The sequence below is a fragment of the Amphibalanus amphitrite genome, unplaced genomic scaffold (genome assembly GCF_019059575.1).
Source record: "Amphibalanus amphitrite isolate SeventyFive unplaced genomic scaffold, NRLGWU_Aamphi_draft 000079F_arrow, whole genome shotgun sequence".
Classification (NCBI taxonomy): Eukaryota; Metazoa; Arthropoda; class Thecostraca; order Balanomorpha; family Balanidae; genus Amphibalanus; species Amphibalanus amphitrite.
In genome coordinates this window covers 506,646-525,837 of record NW_024881575.1, presented here as the reverse complement: position 1 = coordinate 525,837, position 19,192 = coordinate 506,646, and the positions used below count along the sequence as shown (strand labels likewise).

At 49.0% G+C, this 19,192-nt stretch overlaps 1 protein-coding gene across 5 annotated transcripts; it reads left to right on the top strand.

The window, feature by feature from the left end:
- Positions 1-5,444: 5,444 nt before the first annotated feature.
- On the top strand, positions 5,445-9,927 carry LOC122379516. Of its 5 annotated transcripts, XR_006256192.1 has the most exons (6): positions 5,445-5,645; positions 6,647-6,757; positions 7,197-7,341; positions 7,842-8,035; positions 8,520-9,095; positions 9,352-9,927. XR_006256192.1 is itself a non-coding variant. In XM_043361791.1 (5 exons), the coding sequence occupies exons 2-5, from the start codon at positions 6,655-6,657 to the stop codon at positions 9,657-9,659; spliced, it is 1,056 nt and encodes a 351-aa protein (XP_043217726.1). In that variant the 5' UTR covers positions 5,529-5,645; positions 6,647-6,654; the 3' UTR covers positions 9,660-9,927. The 5 variants fall into 5 exon arrangements, 2 of the variants coding, with proteins under 2 accessions (XP_043217726.1, XP_043217727.1); XR_006256193.1 differs by lacking the exon at positions 7,197-7,341 and having other exon boundaries at positions 5,481-5,500; XM_043361791.1 differs by lacking the exon at positions 7,842-8,035 and having other exon boundaries at positions 5,529-5,645; positions 7,197-7,307; positions 8,562-9,095.
- The last annotated feature ends 9,265 nt before the right edge of the window (positions 9,928-19,192 follow it).

The following is a 19,192-nucleotide window of genomic DNA, read 5'->3' as shown; positions in this document are numbered from 1 at the left end:
CTACATTTGACAATGCAAGGCGTCAACTACTGATACCACTACTACTTTTGGGTGGAACTTACTTGAGCTGTGCGGAATAGGGAAGGTGCAATTGACATGGCTAAGACCAAAATGGCAAGATTTTCAAGATCAATGACAGTAAATTTAAAAAAGAAATTGAATAGCATGAAAGAAATGTATAAAGGCTTGTTTTTGAAGCCAAACGTGCAAAGTTTGCATGGTTGCGAACCCGAACAAACTTGCTGTCATAAGATTGTGCCACTGAGCTCAGCAAGTCATGCTGCCAATATTGAAGGAAAAGAAAATAATAGTAATGTTGTAAAATGTAAATGAATCCATAACTGTTGTGTGTGCACTGTGCTGATATTGAATGCATGTGTATCTTGCATGCATGAGTCATGCAGGGATCATGTTAAAACTGGCTGTAAGTATTGTGAGTTAGTTTTACAAAATTGTGGAGGCACCAGGCAAATTGTGGCCGAAATGTTATTTGTTCACCTCAGCGCTGAAATTTCTGCTCACAGAGTTTTCAGATCATGCGCCGAAATGTTCATGCAGCCCATCCGTTACACTGGTCATGTTGACAGTGACAAGGATTTTTTTTCCCAGTCTCATGTTGAAATACAATAATAATTCACTTAGCATGATTTTAGCTTATGTTTTTCATGCCAGTTCCTAGAATAAAGCAGCCAATATTTTCTGTCATGTGAGAAATATAATAACAATATGCACAATTGCAGGCTGTGGCATGTTGTAAGGTTTTCCTTGTTTATTGCTGAGGTTTTTCCAGTCTCTGCTGCAAAAACGGTGATGAATCCACCATCGTCCGACGGTTTCGATGACGCCAATCATCGGCGAGTGTTGCTGTGATGGCCGACCTGACTGAGCGCACAGCGGCAGCCGCCGTCGCCCAATAACGACAGTGAGGACACCTCCGAGTCGGACGGAGACGCCGCCGCTGACGACTTCACCGTGCTGGACGAGGTGGAGCGCTCGAGCCGACAGACCGTGCACCGCGTGCGCTGCCCGACTGGCTGGCGCACCTGCAGCCGATTGGCGACCGGCGGCCGGCGCCGGCCAATCTGCCGGCGCTCTGCCCCGAGCTGCGCGCCCGGCTGGCCGCCGAGGGCATCGAACAGGTGTTCCTGGTGCAGGTGACCGTGCTGCCCGAGCTGCTGGCGGCCGCAGAGTCGCCACTGCCACCGGCCGACCTCTGAGTCTCGGCGCCGGCCGGCCGCTCGGTGCCCGCCGTGTTCCGCCAGTACGACGCCGACACGCCGCTCTGCGTCCAGCTGCTGGGTGGAGACACAGTGGCACGAGGGGGCGCCAACTGGTGGCGGTGGGGCCGCGCGGTCCGGCCTCCCTGGCTGATCGTGGTGAGCACTCCCGGCTGGCTGATGGATCACATAACCAGCGCCGAGGGCTTCTCGCTACCGCACCTGCGCTACCTGGTGATCGACGAAGCCGACCGGGTGATCGAGATGGCCGAGACGGGCTGGCTGAAAGCGGTGGAGCGGGTGGCGGCGGTCACGGCCCGCCGCCCTGCATCGCCGGCCGGCTGACGGCCGCCGCCGTCTGCGCGCCTCACCTGCCGCTTCAGAAGCTGCCATTCTTGGCCACCCTGTCACAGAACCCGGAGGCCGGAGAAGCTGGAGCGAATGTCGCTGTTCCAGCCGCGACTGCTGGTGGTCGGCACGGCGGCCGCCGCCGTCGCACTGCCCGGTCAGTTCGTCGGCAGGTTCACCACGCCGGCCGAGCTGAGCGAGTCGTTCAACGTGGTGGCGCCGCAGCCGCTGAAGCCGCTGCTGATGCACCATTTGCTCCGACAGCCCGACTGGCGACGCTCGCTCGTGTTGGTCAACTGGAACGAGGTGGCGCACCAGCTGGAGCTACCGCTGTCTGTGCTGGGCGCGCGCGTGACTGAGTTCTGTGGGGTAGTGCCGGCGTGCCGGCGCGCGCTAGCTGAGATGGCCGCGCTGGTGTGCTCGAGGCTATAGCGCGCGGTATTGACGTGGACGCCGTGGACGCGGTCGTGTCGTACGACATCCCGGCGCTGTTGAAGACGTACACTGCGTGCGTCGGACGGCGCGCATCCGCCGGGCCGGCCAGGCGGTCAAGCTAATGTTGGAGCGGCAGCGCAGCAATTTCCAGCGGCTGATGGTGCAGGCGGGCGGCCGGGTGCGGGAGACGCTGGCGCTGCTGGACGAGCTACGAGCTGCGCCAGTACGAGGCGACCTACGTCAGTGGATTTCCACACTAGCTTCTAGTGGATCGCTGTTGTTTTTTATGCTCATTGCTCATGATTTATTTACATTTTAGAAATATTGCAATGAAATAGATGTATGCCTTGTCATCAGCCTAGAAAAGTTAAAGTAAGTAAAGCGTTTTAGTTGCATAATGTATGTTTGTTCATGAACACGGATTTAACATGTCCTAACTCCCAAACATTTCGATATTAGACCCGAGTTACAAACCAATCGAAAGGCTTAGACGATCATTTGGGGCGTAGCCAGACGGCTCGGCTGGGTGTGAAAGCCGGCGACCAAGGTGGTGACCACCCGATCATAATGCACAGCGGTCTCCGTCGGACGATTGTGTCCGCGCGCAACGAATGATCTGGGCACACGCAGAGGAGTTCGGCAGGACTCTCCACTGAGCGGTACTGGGCGCAGTCGAACGACGGTCGACGACGCTAGCGCAGGTATTGTTAATTTGTTACGACTTACGAGCCGGACCAGTGTAGCGGGCCTGGAGCAAATATTCTTTGCTGTGTGGCGTTCCTTCTGCTCGACCGGGCCCGGCAAACGGGGCCTGCATATCGGCTAAAACCACCTAGCCGGGCAGTCTGACCTCCACCTCGCCGAAGCGGAGCGAACGACGTACCCTCAGCCCTGCAATGACCGCGGTGCAGCAGTTAATCTGGGTAGGTATTTTCCTAAGGTAAGACACTCGCCTTTGCACAATGCTTTACATATATAGGCCTTGGCGAGTTCGTTAGCCCTCTTACTCCCGCTAGAAGGTGCTAATGCAGTGCACGCGAAGCCGCCTCGTAGCACCGCAGTTTAACTTCAATCGCTCGGCAGCGGAACTGTCCGTCGTCCGTCCAGCTTCAGGTGGCGTCTCTGGGAGCAATGCTGACCGCCTATTTGCCGCTCTTTTGAAAGCTAGGAAAGAGGTGCGGCTCCCGGATCTGTCGGGAGCGGGACTCATAGGCGGCGGAACGGGTAGGGCACCGGGGCACCGTGCCCCCCTTTGATTTTGACATTTTAATATTAGCCCTATGGGCGTTGCATGGAAAGAATGGGACCAAAAGTCGGCAGTGCCCCCTTAATTGAAGGTGTTCCGCTGCCACTGGAGTGGGTCTCATCTAGTCCCCACCTCATAGCTGGAGGTCCACACATTGCGTTCTCGGTCTGCACGATGATTTTCTATAAGGTGAGACTAAAAACAGACAAAAAGGTACATAACAAGTTGAAGGTATTGTAAAAATTAATATAATAGGCTGACAGGAAAAAAGATTCATCTTAAATTTCCCTTAAATGCAAGCTTCCTTACGTCACCTTTATGAATGACGTGCCTACGTTTACAATTTGGTAGTTGTGTATTGTATTGGCTTTTGCTGGGCACCAGAATGTTAATATAGATATGAAAGCTTATAATGCTCTACTTTGTTGTTATTACTCTTGAAAATAATGTAATAATTTACGACTATAATATTTCGAAATGTATATAGCATTTGCATTAGAAATCACGCTTCAATTTGATTGAAAACATGCTTTAAATGATTTCTTAATCTCCTTGACATATCGTAATTTGATATCGTAACAGAATATCAGCTGACTACCGGCGACAAATAATTTTCGTCCGAAGTCGGCTGGAATTTTTTGTTGGTGAAACTCGTGGCTGTGTGGCGTCTATTTTTTCGGCTGGATATTTTATTTCGGCGGCCGGCTGATATTTTTTGGTAAAACTGGCCTCTGAACTACGTATTCATTCCATAAAAACAAAAATAATTTTTGATGCACCACTCGAACGATGGCACATTCCAAGGGCGAGAAGGAGCCTCAGTTTTTGTTGTTACAAATACTGCGCAAACAATACATTTATTCGATATATATTCGAAAAACCGCTTACGGCTGCTTTTTCACGTTGAGTGACGTTAGCGCATACGGTCGTCAAGTTAGATGTAAGTGAATCCTAATCTATAATCTAAGATTCGGAATCAGGTGAGCCCCTACGATTTGGACCAAACTTGGTCAGTGGATAGTACGTAACGTCCTGATTACGATGCACCCAAAATCTAAGCTCGGCCCGCCATATTTACGAAGTTACGGATGTTTGAATTTCAAGGTCATTCGGGAGAGCCCCTGCGATTTCCGTCAAAATTTGTGTACGGACACTCTAGATGCTCCTCATTACGAATATCACAAAATTTAAGCTCGGCCCGCCATATTTACGAAGTTACGGAGGTTTGAATTTCAAGGTCATTTGAGTGAGCCCCTGCGATTTCCGTCAAAATTGGTATACGGACATATTACATCCTCCTCGTTACAAATATCATAAAAGTTAAGCTCGGCCCGCCATATTTTTCAAGTTACGGAGTCACAAAGTTACGGAATTTCAAGGTCATTCGGAGAGCCCCTCCGATTTTCGTCAAAATTTGTATGCGGACACATTACATGCTCCTCAGTACGAATATCGTAAAAGCTAAGCTCGGCCCGCACTATTTCAAAAGTTAGACATGTTTGAATTTCAGTGAGTTTCAAACGTCAGTAACTTTTGAAATAGTGCGGGCCGAGCTTAGCTTTTACGATATTCGTAATGAGGAGCATGTAATGTGTCCGCATACAAATTTTGACGAAAATCGGAGGGGCTCTCCGAATGACCTTGAAATTCCGTAACTTCGCGACTCCGTAACTTGAAAAATATGGCGGGCCGAGCTTAACTTTTATGATATTTGTAATGAGGAGGATGTAATATGTCCGTATACCAATGTTGACGGAAATCGCAGGGGCTCACCCAAATGACCTTGAAATTCAAACCTCCGTAACTTCGTAAATATGGCGGGCCGAGCTTAACTTTTGTGATATTCGTAATGAGGAGCATCTAGAGTGTCCGTATACAAATTTTGACGGAAATCGTAGGGGCTCTCCCGAATGACCTTGAAATTAAAACATCCGTAACTTCGTAAATATGGTGGGCCGAGCTTAGATTTTGGGTGCATCGTAATCAGGACGTTACGTACTATCCACTGACCAAGTTGGGTCCAAATCGGAGGGGCTCTCCTGATTCCGAATCTTAGATTATAGATTAGGATTCACTTACATCTAACTTGACGACCGTTAGCGCATCACGTTAAAGCCAATCAGCGCATTCCGTATCTTTATGAAAGTGCACTTTGAACAGATAATCAGAAATGTGCATTGAGTCGCCCTTTTGGCTTTTCCCGCTTTTTTTCATCGAGTTTGAGTGCTGTTGGGGCGAATAATCTCGGAGATGAGTCAGTCTTACATCTAAGGAGCAAATATGCCTTTTTGTTTTGTGCCTCAATGCAGTCATTCCAGCGCCAGTTCCCAGTCCAAGTGCTCCTTCTTCCGATTGCCCCGGGACGAGGGGGAGTTGAAGAAATGGACTACACTGATGAGGTTCGTCATGCGACATTGTGATATCTCCTTTTGTTTATTATCGTGATATTGCTGCTTTTATGACTTTTTAGATATGCAACCCTCACAGGCTCACACCATTTTGCTAAGTACCTGCTTGGGTAACTTCTAGGTGATTTCAGGACAAATCTTTTTAAGTACCTTAGGTACCTATTTCTTCATTGCGCAATTACTTGTCGGGAAAATGTTTGTCCCTGCAATTCTTTGTATCCATAGTTTTCAGTCGGCACATTTCTTTGTTTCTCAAATGGTACAATTGCAAACAATGTATCAGTATGACTGTATGGGAGGCTCAGCAGGATCAGCAAGGGAGTAAGCACCTTTTGTTGCAGTTAATCATACCAAAAGTACAAATTTTGGCATTAGTAGAGCAGACGTCACGCAAAGGCCTTCCAATCAAAGATAGGCGCTGTAGGTTTGTAGGTTAGGCCAGGTTAGGTTATGTTTGTTTTCCGGTAAACAGGAGATCCTGAGTTCGGATCTCGGTGGTGCCTCCAGAACAGTGGGTGAAGGCGCCAACACCACCGGCGTTTAGGTTAGAAAGAAGCATCTCCGGGTATAGCGCCTCTCCTTAGCTGGAAAACCTTCGTGTGACGTCTGCTCCACTTGTACCTACCCAAATTTCTAGATAGGTACATTTGGTTGTAAAAATTGCTGATTTTGCTTGGTGCTTGCTGGTGTGTATTTGTAGATTGGTTGATGTAGGAAGTCTGCTTGCTTAGCATTGCTGAGCAGGGCCCTGTTTCACTGCACGCTGCTACCCACATTCAGGTGCAAATGGAAATGCTGACAAAATTCTGTCCAAATGGAAATGCTGGCAAAATTGTTAAGATATTTCACTGATATTTCTAAATTCTTTTGAAAATGAGCACCAATGCCCAGCTGCGGTGAGTAGGTAACTACGGCTTGCCGTGAAGCAGGGCCATGCTGTCTGATTCATTTTCTGCTAATAGAACCAACTTTATTGTTTTGCTTTTTCACAGGAGACAAGATGCAAAGCCCAATGAGCATTCAAGAGTGTGCTCTTGTCATTTTAGGAATGGCAAGAAAGAAGCTGGTCCAACCCTATTTGCTTGGAATGACTTCAAGAGAAGGTAATCTTGTTGTTGTAACTAGCCTCATACTTATCACTTGTAAACTAGAATAATTCAATAATGGTAATGCTAAGGTGAAGGTCAAATTGAATGCTAATAATTTAATCCAAACAGCTTAACATTAAATGAGCTTCAAATGATTAAATTCCTCTCATGTTCATGCACATATTGTCATACGTTTGTCATTTTCGAAATTGCATCAAGTTTAGATGATCCTTGGTCAGTCTGAAATGGAAATTCATGACTTCAATCATTTCATCAGATCTCAGATGTATCACAATACTCATTATGTTGCTACTAAGTATTATGTAGTGGTGCCAACTGCCATTAATGCAATGCTTGTTGTTTTGTTTTGGCTATATTGCAAAGCTACAAATAGGCATTGTCCTCATTTGCAAGCTTGGTCAGTTCATGTAGTTTTGTTGTTTTGTTTTTTTAGAATGCCGGAACCAGGAGATGGAGCTTGGCTGGCGGCCCGGAGCTGGCGGCCGCCCTGCCGTGACGGTCGCACGCCGCTGTACCTGGCCGTACTGCAGCCCACCCGGAGCTGGTGTCACAGATGCCAAGCTGCGAGATGACGGGGGGTGAGTCGATCAGGAGCTGATAATGTTACTTTTTATTAATGACGTGTATGACGCATGTGTAGTTGCAAATGTATTTCGCTTTGCGTATACTCATTTCCGGAATGTGATCGTCGGCGTGACGCTTTCGTATGGCTCTTGATGGCTCATCATAGTGACTACATTTGTGATCAATTGTTAAGAGTACCGTAAAGTGGGGCTATTTGAGACAGTGAGGCTATTTGAGACAGTATTTAAAATCGCGATAAAATGAAGATCGTTTGATTTTTATGTGATGTTTTTGCTCAGGAAGGTGTGGAATCGAGCAGTGAATCGCCTGAGCAAAAATTAAGCATATATCTCAAACGGTTTTTATTTTATAACAATTTTAGATACTGTCTCAAATAGCCCCACTGTCTCAAATAGCCCCACCTTACGGACACGGTACACGTTATTCATTTCTGCTCTTTTCTTCACCACTCACTATCATACATGTACGACCCCCCCCCCTCCCCCTGTGGCAGGTTATCGGCCGTCGTCCAAACGGTGCGCGCGGGCCCTCATCTTGTCCGGCGGCGCGCCCACTTCGCGACTGGCTCCGACCTCGCTTGGCGTTGGTACAAGAGCTGCCGGGAGTCGCCCTGCGTCCTCGGCGGGGAGCCGAGATTCCGGGCGGGCCGACTCCAACGTTTCCACACGATATCGCTTTGATAGCCAGGTCTGGTTTGGATTTGTGAAGGGAACAGCTTGTATAGAAACCTGCTATTTTCCATGTGATTCAGAACGTCTTTATTGCGTACCTATTGCTTGTGGTCGGTCCGATTACTGATAATCGAGTTGGGACGAGACCGATGCATAGAGTTTTAACCGTATCGTTTGCTGTCTTTTTAATGATTATTTCTGTAATCGGTCACGAGGCGAATCCTCGTTGAGCCTAATTTGTTCTCCAGTCTGTTAAGTCTGGTTTCCTTTATTGATGACTTTGTGATGTTAATGTGCCAAACCACATGCTGCATTAGATATTCAACTTGAGTGTCAAATCAAAAACAAGTGATGCTTAACAGCTATACTACGGCTGGGAACGGCCCTTTGCGCTGTTTTGTCATGTTTGGTGTCAACATTTAACGAATAGTTGCCTCACATGCCTTCCATTCTCGGCTCATTAGCCTTCACAGCTGACAGTCGATCGTTTTGTCCTGCAGAACGGCCTACGACGTTCCACGGCGCACGCCCACCCGGAGCTGGCGGCCGCCCTGCCGTGACGGTCGCACGCCGCTGTACCTGGCCGTACTGCAGCCCACCCGGAGCTGGCGGCCGCCCTGCCGTGACGGTCGCACGCCGCTGTACCTGGCCGTACTGCAGGGCTGGCGGCCGCCCTGCCGTGACGGTCGCACGCCGCTGTACCTGGCCGTACTGTAGCCCACCCGGAGCTGGCGGCCGCCCTGCCGTGACGGTCGCACGCCGCTGTACCTGGCCGTACTGCAGGGCTGGCGGCCGCCCTGCCGTGACGGTCGCACGCCGCTGTACCTGGCCGTACTGCAGCCCACCCGGAGCTGGCGGCCGCCCTGCCGTGACGGTCGCACGCCGCTGTACCTGGCCGTACTGCAGGGCTGGCGGCCGCCCTGCCGTGACGGTCGCACGCCGCTGTACCTGGCCGTACTGCAGCCCACCCGGAGCTGGCGGCCGCCCTGCCGTGACGGTCGCACGCCGCTGTACCTGGCCGTACTGCAGCCCACCCGGAGCTGGTGTCGCAGATGCCAAGCTGCGAGATGACGGGGGTGAGTCGATCTGGAGCTGATAATGTTACTTTTTATATGACGTGTATAACGCATGTATAGTTGCAAATGTATTTCGCTTTGCGTATACTCATTTCCGGAATGTGAACGTCGGCGTGACGCTTTCGTATGGCTCTTGATGGCTCATCATAGTGACTACATTTGTGATCAATTGTTAAGAGTACACGTTATTCATTTCTGCTCTTTTCTTCACCACTCACTAACATACATGTACGACCCCCCCCTCCCCCTGTGGCAGGTTATCGGCCGTCGTCCAAACGGTGCGCGCGGGCCCTCATCTTGTCCGACGGCGCGCCCACTTCGCGACTGGCTCCGACCTCGCTTGGCGTTGGTACAAGAGCTGCCGGGAGTCGCCCTGCGTCCTCGGCGGGGAGCCGAGATTCCGGGCGGGCCGACTCCAACGTTTCCACACGATATCGCTTTGATAGCCAGGTTTCTTTCAATGATTATTTCTGTAATCGGTCACGAGGCGAATCCTCGTTGAGCCTAATTTGTTCTCCAGTCTGCCAAGTCTGGTTTGCTTTGTTGATGACTTTGTGGTGTTAACGTGCCAAACCACATGCTGTACTATTAAAGGGTGTCAAAACGAGTTATGCTTAACAGCTATATAAACTACGCCTGGAGTTTGCTCTGATATGAATTGCGTTTTATCATTATGACCTAACCAAATAACTTGAGTGAGGTAGTTGGAAAGTACTTAGCATAATACGTGGCCGCTGGCTTCGTTCCCCAAGCGCGACGGCTCGCCGTTTTCAACGTTCGTCTGCGCACTGTACATCTGCAGCCCAGTAATCAATAAATGGCACAGGTACTCGCTTTTTGTTTTTTTTCGGAAGTAGTACGTTGGAGATGGAGACTGACTGAACCTTATTGAACTTAACACCACAAGTTGTCATCCTGACATATCTAAGTACACTTTCAACTGATAAGGGACATTTTACATTACAGGTATGGTAAGATGCCCCACTTTGGTTGTAACTTGGTGGAGTCTGGTTTGCATAGATAATGCATTAAATATTGTTTTGAGCCTTACTAGTCAAGTATTTAGGTTAGTCAGTATTCAGTAACATGGCCTTCGGAAAATAGTGTTGGATTGAGTACCATTGTAAAAAAGCTTTGGCATTTGGAAGTAAAATTGCCTTGCACAATAAATTAACAAACTGCAAAGAAAACACCTGCTTTTATTGACCAGAGAGGCATTTGTACCAAAACAGCAAACAGAGTGCATACATCCCTACATTCATTATCTTGTTGAGCAACATTACTGGGATTTTATTGCATCAGCAGTATCACAGATGATCTAGAAGATAGAGAAATTCAATCAAAGAGCAAGCAAGACAGGTGAAGAAGACATCGCAACTCGTATCCTACGAGGTACTATTGGTCTCAAGATAAGGGCCCAGGCGACCTAAGTATGGATGTGGTGAATAACCTCGCCTTTGCCACAACTCGAGTGGGGGTGGCGCTGGGCCACTGAGTGGAAGGAGGGGTACACTCAGCCCGAGCTGTGGCGAGGGCAAGGGTACCTATTCACCACATCAAAACTGCAGGTCGACTGGGCCCTTATCTTGAGACCAATAGTACAAGGTATAAGGTACGTACTTACTTACTCCCAATCAGCAGCAATGCATCACAATAAAGCCACGTCTACAATGTGAGCCATTTTTTACATATGAAATAGTATGGACATCTGAGAAACTCGGTGCCAGGGCATTTAGTGAATTTTATAATGCTTGTATCATCTAATAGATCGGTAAGCATCAAAGTCATTTTGAACTGCTTCAGCTTTTGGAGAACAATAAACTAGTCTTGTTTACTGATGCTACTTAGATCCAAAAGACAACTGAGCAGTGAATCAGTGTCATTTTTATGACTGATATTTGTTGAAGAAATGGCAAAAAACGTGTTTGGCTACTAAATCATCCCAATGATAATTTGAATTGCACTATTCAAACTCGCGCCAGCATTTTTGTTAATAAAAGCAAGGACACAATTGTGTTATAAATAAGGGCGTCAGCATCAGTATCAGTATCAGTATCAGTGTACAATACAATACAAAATACTAAATGTCTCCACGGCGCCGGCACCGCCGGCACCAAGGTTATTCCTTTTCGTCCGAGCGCTATACACGGGGTTGGGAAAAGTTTCGCATGGGGTGCCAATTGAAAGAAAATGTCACGTGACTGGCGTCCCATTTCGGTGGGTGTTACAAGTAGGTACTGGAGGTAGGTACTGCTTCTTTTTTTTGCAAAAATAAAAACCTTTTTCACATACGAAAATGTGCTAGGAAATTTTCATATTTTATAGAAACTACAGTAGAAATAGTATAGATGTCGAGTAATTTTTATTTAAGAAAAAAGAAAGCTCATTATCTCCCTTTAAACATTTATAATAAACTGTTATACAGTACAGACCAAATATTCGTAGTGTGTTCGTGACCATTCAAATTGAACATACCTACCTATATCCTCACTCAAGAATACTTATTCAATATTTAAATTTTACCCGTGAAAGGCCCATTCATTACGGAGCGAGCGAAGCGAGCGGAGTCTTTCCTTAGATTAACGGAAATTTCTGAGTATGAGCGGCCGTGCGGACGCTTTTGCGAGGCTTATATCTCAGCAACCAATTGACCGATTTACACGCAGTAATTTTGTAGGGTAGCTTCATTTCTTCTACCAAGTATTGGACTATTCCCGATGCATGTGGGTGACCCCTTATGCACGTGCCACGTGCAAAACGAAGAGGTGTCAGTTTTGTAATTGTTGCAATATCTCGGTAACTACTTGGTCGATTGCGCTGAAAGTTGGCATGTAGGTAGGTAGGCACCCACTAGGCACTGCATATCCATGTGCCAGAGTTGGGGTGCTGCTGCGCGTGCGCACGTGCAGGGGTCGTTTCCAGATCTCGAGAACGGCTCGACCGATTGCGCTCAAATTTGGTACATAGTTAGGGACGGCGGTTAGTAGGGTGCCGTGCACAAGTCAGTTGGGACCCATTTTGCACGTGCGCACGTGCAGGGCGCCGCTTCCAGATCTCGAGAACGGCTGGGCCGATTGTGCCCAAATTTGGCAGATTGCTAGAGACCGGTTAGTAGGGTGCCGTGCACAAGTCAGTTGGACCCTAGGAAAAAAACCATCAGGATTTTTCTGATGGTCTGATGGTTTCTGATGGATTTGGCTGATGGTCTGATGGTTTCTGATGGTTCTAGCTGATGGTCTGATGGTTTCTGATGGTCTTGCTTGGTGGTCTGATGGTTTCTGATGGTCTTGTGTGATGGTCTGATGCAGGGGCGTCGCCGACGGGGGGGTCGGGGGGGTCGTGACCCCCCCACTCTTGAAAACTGGGGGTGTCGACCCCCCCACTTTTTGCGATGCTGAGTATGCTTTTTTAGCTTTTATGTCAGTGAAGCAGGCGTCAGCAACACCAACAAATACATCAGACTCAGAATCGCTTCAAGAGCTCCCTAAAGCCAGTTAGCCAATTACCTAAAGTTCAATTAGCTGTGGGCGGGGAACACCAGCACAACAATATTTTTAAGTAGCCACCATTCTATAGTACCTTTTTATCCCTCAAAAGATTGGACGCGCCAAAACTGCCCCGAGCGTTCATCTGATCGTTTAAAAAAATGGTCGCGGTCGATTCGTCGGATCAGTACCTAACTACAAAACTACAGCCCCATGGTACATACTAGCCTCAGCCCCATGGTTACCGTCACAACTAGCTGTGCAGTGCACATGTAGGGGAAAGGGAGTCAGATGGAACCGTCTCGGGCTTTCGCAAAGAAGTCGCGCAAAAAGGAGCCGATTGCAACGAAACTTCCGGTGCGCTCGAGTTAATCACCTACTTAAAAATAAATTGATATCCCTGATTCAAATAAAGATGACCTTGGTTCACTTTTTCATAACATGCTTTTAATTTAGGTATAGGAAAGTTTTTGGAGCTGATTTTGAACTTAGCGCCCATCTGAACATTTAAGAAGTAGTTGTGTTGCTTATACATATGTATAACATGTTAGGAAGCAATCGGTGGTGGTCATCCACTATTAGGTACTGGTCGATCTGACCTGACCTGATCTACCCCAAATGCATGGAGTCATCATCTTCGCTCAAAACTAAGATAACATTCGTAAGCAGAACCTCGAAAAACCTTCACAACTGACATTTGCAAAGTTCTAGCAGGTCCCGAGTTTCCCTACTTATTGGCGATGACCTGATTCCTGAGATGATCCGAAACCTTGTAAATGGGTATCATCGGCTTTCTCTCGTCACGGGCAGCATGCTCTTTTTTCCGCAAACCTCTAGATCGATCAGGGGTCGAAAGCATACCTCAGCGGTACTTTAGTATACGTTATACGTTAGCGACTGGGAACCCACCAATAGAAGGGCTACAGTGAAGCAGAAAACATATTCGATAGCTCTTTCAACGCTCTTTCGCTAGCTTCGCGTCAGATTTCATCTCAGGTCTATGTTTTGCCCATAGAAGGCAAACAACTAACTGGACAGATTCTGCCGAAACATTTGCTTTGCAATAACTTTAGATTCCGTGAATTTGTATGGTAGTTACATATGTTGACGTTGTCTTGTCACCACCGTGTTTATCTCTTTGAGACCATAGGCGGCGGAACGATTTGAGACAAGGGGGGGCACCATGGCTCAAGGAGCCAAACCTAGGGTACCCCCAAATCCTGTTTTCTCATCGGATTTAGGCCACTTATTTTTCGTCACAGCCCTGACACGACGATTTTTTTTTTATTTTTTACTAAACGAAAATGAACATCTCTTTGTGGGGGCATATGCACCCACAATCCTGAATTATGCCCCCACAATGATGAAAATGCACCCACAAGTCTTTTACAAGGCTGCAAGCGTCCTTTCGAGAGCACGGTGCCCTTCGCATGCTCTAACGGCGTCCTCCTGACCGTCTCGCGTTCATGGATAATATAGCGTTTTTAATCACTTGACGCCCTTTTACGAGAATGGCGCCCTTCTCATGATCTCAAGGCGCCCTCGTAACCACCTGGCGCCCCCACGTCCCCACCAACGTAGCACTACTGACTGTGCGGCGCCCTTCTGGCCTCTTAGCGCCCCTGGACCACATAGCGTTTTCAATCACTCGGCGCCCTCCTAAGAGAATGGCGCCCTTTTCATCGTCTCACGGCGCCCTCGTCTGGCACCTCCATATTTGGTGCCCCTCCTACTGGATGGCGCCTCTCTACATCTTTTTTACGTCCTTCCATTCAGTTTCCACTTTTAAGCGTGTATTTGCTTAGTCAGACACGTCACTTGAAGCGCCCTTCGGCTAGCAATGTTATCAAATTCGGTGTTAGTTTAGGCTCCCACATAAAGAATATCCATCGCGCCCCAAAACGGCCGGGCGCCCCTACAGCTGGGCACCCACAATCATTTTAGGAAAATTACACCCCTGCCCTGCCCGTATGTTTGGTTAACTTTAAGCTGATCCTCAAGTACCTATGTGTTTGTCTCTTCCTTATTGTCGTTTGATAAATTCCATTTATCCTACATGTATCAAATTCCCAAGAAGCCATCGCAGTACTAATCAGTGGCGAATCCCAGGGGGAGGTCACATGGGTCATGACTTTGGGCCTGGGGTCACCACATGCCTGCCAGGAGCACCACAGGCCTGACAGCCGACAGGGGCACCACAGGCCCGCCAGGGGTACCACAGGCCTAGCAGGGGCACCACGGGCCTGTCAGTGGCACCACAGGCCTGTCAGGAGCACCATCGGCCTAGCAAAAGCACTACAGGTCTTCCAGGGGCACCACAGACCTGCTAGGGGCACCAGAGGCCTGCCAGGGGCACTATCGGCTATACAGGGGAACCACCGGCCTTGCAAGGGCACCATGGGCCTGTCAAAGGCACCACAAGCCTGTCGTTGGCCCTTTAGGATTGTCAGGGGCACCACAAATCTGTCAAGGGCACCTGCGTTCTAACAGGGGCACCACGGGCCCGCCAGGGGCACCACAGACCTAGCAAGGACACCACAGGCCTGTCAGGGCCCATGGGCACCTAAGTCATGTCAGGGCCCACCGTAGGCTTTTCAGGGGGCAGGGTAGGTAGGTAGGTACCAGTCTTTCCAGGGGCACCAGCGACCTAGCAGGGGCACCAGTCATCACATGACTAACCAAAAATAAAGAAAATAAAAAACTGAAAATAGGGCACCACCAAAATTAAGTGGCCGAAATCCGTTGAGGTTTTAAATTTGGGTATAGGTAGGGGCACCACTTCGATTCATGATCCTCCCCTTGGAGTTTTCCCGAATCCGCCCCTGGTACTAATACATCAAATTTAAGGGGGGCACCTTGCTATTGGTGCCCCCCTTGCAGAATTCAAGGGGGGGCACGGTGCCCCGGTGCCCCCCCCGTTCCGCCGCCTATGTTTGAGACGCGTCACATGAGTTAAAATTTGACCATTCAGATTTAACGTTAAAACGACCTCAGGTCAACGTTATGTCCTGATCGAAAAAGGACCTCCTGCTGCATATGAATGGATCCGTGTTGTTGAGCTGAACATTGAACACCTTCCAGGTGCTGTCATCGCTCTACCTGGCTCTACCGCGTCTTCGTCAAAAGTTGTAGAAAAAATGCTGGTGGCCATCGATGGACATTTCCACTAATGACCTTTCGAGTCATCACTCGCCATAAGTTGCACCCTGTCCCTGGCAATGATGAGCTGATTTGTCATGGCTCCAAAGATATTTTACGTTTCTGACGAACTTTTTCAAAGCAGGAGGCATTCGTGCTTTTTCTAATTTCTCATTATTTTCTAATGATGAGGTCACGTATTTGACCTGCCTCCAGATCATAGATGTAAATCCTCAGAATAATGAATTGCTGACACGTATAACCCCATACATTAGGTATACAGTGTACCTACCGAATTTCGAAGTTATGGGAGAAAAGCTACAAGAATGGCGAGAGGGGAAAGTTTGATAGAGGTATACCGTATAACTGAACTTGACATGGCGACCTGACCTTAAGTGACCAGTGATAATTTTTACGCAAGTGATGTAGGTAGGTATACCTACCTAATAGGTTATACCAAATTTCGCGGCGCTGCGCGCCGATTTGTTACATGCAGTACACACGCACACACACACATACGCACGCACAAAACTGGGAAGTGTGGCAAAAAAAAAACACCCCTACCCATCGGGTGAAGACTAGAAACCCGACCCCCCCACTCAAAAATCCGTGGCGACGCCCCTGGTCTGATGGTTCTGTGTGATGGTCTGATGGTTCTGTGTGATGGTCTGATGGTTCTGTGTGATGGTCTGATGGTTCTGTGTAATGGTCTGATGGTGTTGTGTGATGGTCTGATGGTTTTTTGTGATGGTCTGATGGTTTCTAATGGTGTAGCCTAATGGTCTGATGGTCACCCTGCTGACCATCAGACCATCAGAAGATGCATGCGCTGATGGTCTGGTGGTTTCTGACGGAAAGTCTGATGGTTTGATGGTTCAACAGTTTAGGCCTTATATCAGAAAAAGATTTCATCAGAAAGCCTTGTAGCGCTTCGGGGCCGTCATCGCGAGTGCTGAGCTCTAAATAGCCAAATTTCTTTCAATTATTTCTTGTGGTCCCCAACAAACACTTTAAACAGCTACCGGAAATTCCTCTAGCGAACAGCGTTGCCAGTTCTCAGAAATAAATTTATTCTAAATGCATTACGTTGAAAAACGGCACACTAAAATAATGACTTATAATTAATAAAAATTTATTTTGTTTTAAAAAGAAGGGAATAGGAAATATAACTTGCCTTTCTCATGCATAATTTCTCGTACTTTCATGACCAATGAAGTTATTTAATTGCCAAAATCGGTTAGAAGCTTTCTCTGATAGACAATAATATTCTTAAATCATTAAGAAGTGATACTTGTAAAAATTATTGGGATATTTGTTCTTTTAAAAAGCGATGAAAACAAACATATTTAAAAAATGACGGCGCTGCGTGAAACGCTGCGTTGTTGTTGGCGCCAAGGCCCTGTTGGCGCTTCATTGCGGTTGAGATCTGTACGCCTATGTACATTTCCTGAAGGATGGTGTGAAACGTGTGGTGCATAGCAGTGACATCAAGGACTTTTTCCCCAAAAATGTGCAAGATTTCGACCCAAGTCTGCAGGGACCGCGGATTCCGGGGGGCAGGGTGTGCAATTGCACACCCTGAAAATCCTGAGGGTGTGCAAACACCTATTTTTGCACACCCACAGTTCGTTGTGGGGGCCCATGCGGTCCTGCCGCTTGAGTGTCCCAAGCCGATTCTCGAGGGCCCCAGCGCGAGCCTGATGGTCCCGCACCGGTGCCTGAAGGCGTGAACAGGTTCTAGTGTTATCTCAGGGGTTATCTCAGAACCCCACCCACGCCATTTATAGCGCTCCCACCGGCTCTTGAGGGCCCAGGCCGATGCCCGAGGGCCCCAAGTCGATGTCTAAAGGTCCCACGCCGGTGTCTGAGTACCTACATGGCTAGCTCAGGGATCCACGCCAGTTTCTGAGGGCCCTAACCGGCTCTTGAGGGCCCCTGCCCACTGCCCTCCTTAACCCCTCTTGGGGCCGATGCCTAAGGGTCCTGCATCAGCACCTGAAAGCCCACAGAGTTATCTCAGGGCCCCATACCAGTTTCTGAAGGCCCTCACCGGCTCTTGAGGGGCCCAGACCGATATCCAAGGACCTCTGGCCAATGCCCGGGGGCGCAGGCCGATGTCCGAGGGCCCCAAGCCGTTACCCGAGGGCCTTACACAGCTATCCCAGGGTATAATGCCACTTTCCGAGGACCCTAACCGGCTCTTGAGGGCCCCAGGCCGATTCCTGAGATCCCCAGGCTGATGTGAGAGGGCCGACCGACTGAGGCGGCCGCTACGTCAGTTTCTAAGGGCGTCCACGACCACCGTCTGGTCAAAGCTGATCTCTGAGGGCCCTACGCAGGTTTTTAAGTGCACTCAGCTCTTGTTTAGGATCTCACACCGGCCTCTGAGATCGGATGGCTTATGCATGCCGCAGAGGAGCCCTTACCGGCTCCTGAGGGCTCCGTACTGATAGTTGAGGGCCCCATGCCAATACTCGAGAGTCCCATTCAGTAATCTCAGCGCCCTACACCAGTTTGAGGAACGCCGTTCGGCCAAGGCTGACCTCCGAGGAAAAGCCCTTTGCAAGCCTCGGAGTGCCCTCACTTTCTTTTTTAGGATCTCACACCAACCTCTGAAGTCGCAGGGCTAAAGGATGCTTCTGATAACCCTCACTAGCTCGGACCCAAATCGATGCATGATGACCCGACAGAAGTGCCTGAGTAGACCACACAGTAATCTCAGGGCTCACACCAGTTTCTGAGGGCCTACACGAACGCTTTTTGGCCAAGGTCGATGTTTCGGGGCCCTATTCAGGCGTCGAGGCTACTCGGGCGCCAAGAGACGGTGGGGGACCTCCAGGCGAGCTTGCTTGGTAGTAGTTGGTACCCCATGGAGCCGGCGAACGGTGTCAAAGAGCCCGGTGTGGGGGCCCAAGAAGCGGCGTGGGCATCCATATTTCTATGTACATGAGTTATTCCAGAGGCAGTTATGGGACCTTCAAAGACCGTGTGCGGTGCGCCGGTGACCCTTAGAATTGCCGGCGTTGGGTCTCAGGAGCTGGCGTGCGGCCTTTATGGGCCCCAAAGCCAGCGTGTGGGCCGTAGAGCAATCGGGAAGCTAAGGGGGCCGGAGGCCAGACCCCCATAGGTCATAGGGGCCAAATCGATGGGCCCAAACATCCCGCCGGCCGTGTTTTATTTTTAAACTAATTCATGTAATCCATGATAAAAAGAAGTGTGCCAACATCAACTATGCAAAAGGGCTCTCTGAGGCCCGTAGGGGCCCTTGAAGGTCACTGTAAGCCTTTAGGGGCCTGTTTGGGAAAATCGGAGATCGATTTGGATCACGTTGCATGCATGCATGTGCATTTACTCTGCTAATGCATCTCCTGACCGTAAGATGCTCGCTCAGTCATCTTACGACCGTCAATTTTGAAGGTTTTCCCGCCCCGCTTCCTAAAACCGGCTTATTCCGAAGCAGTGGCGGCGCTAGCT

Coding starts and splice junctions, on each gene's coding strand:
- LOC122379516 (XM_043361791.1), top strand. CDS start 6,655: ATGCAAAGCCCAATGAGCATTCAAGAGTGTGCTCTTGTCATTTTAGGA. Junction 6,758..7,196: donor TGGAATGACTTCAAGAGAAG/GTAATCTTGTTG, acceptor TTGTTTTTTTAG/AATGCCGGAACCAGGAGATG. Junction 7,308..8,561: donor CTGCAGCCCACCCGGAGCTG/GTGTCACAGATG, acceptor CACCCGGAGCTG/GCGGCCGCCCTGCCGTGACG.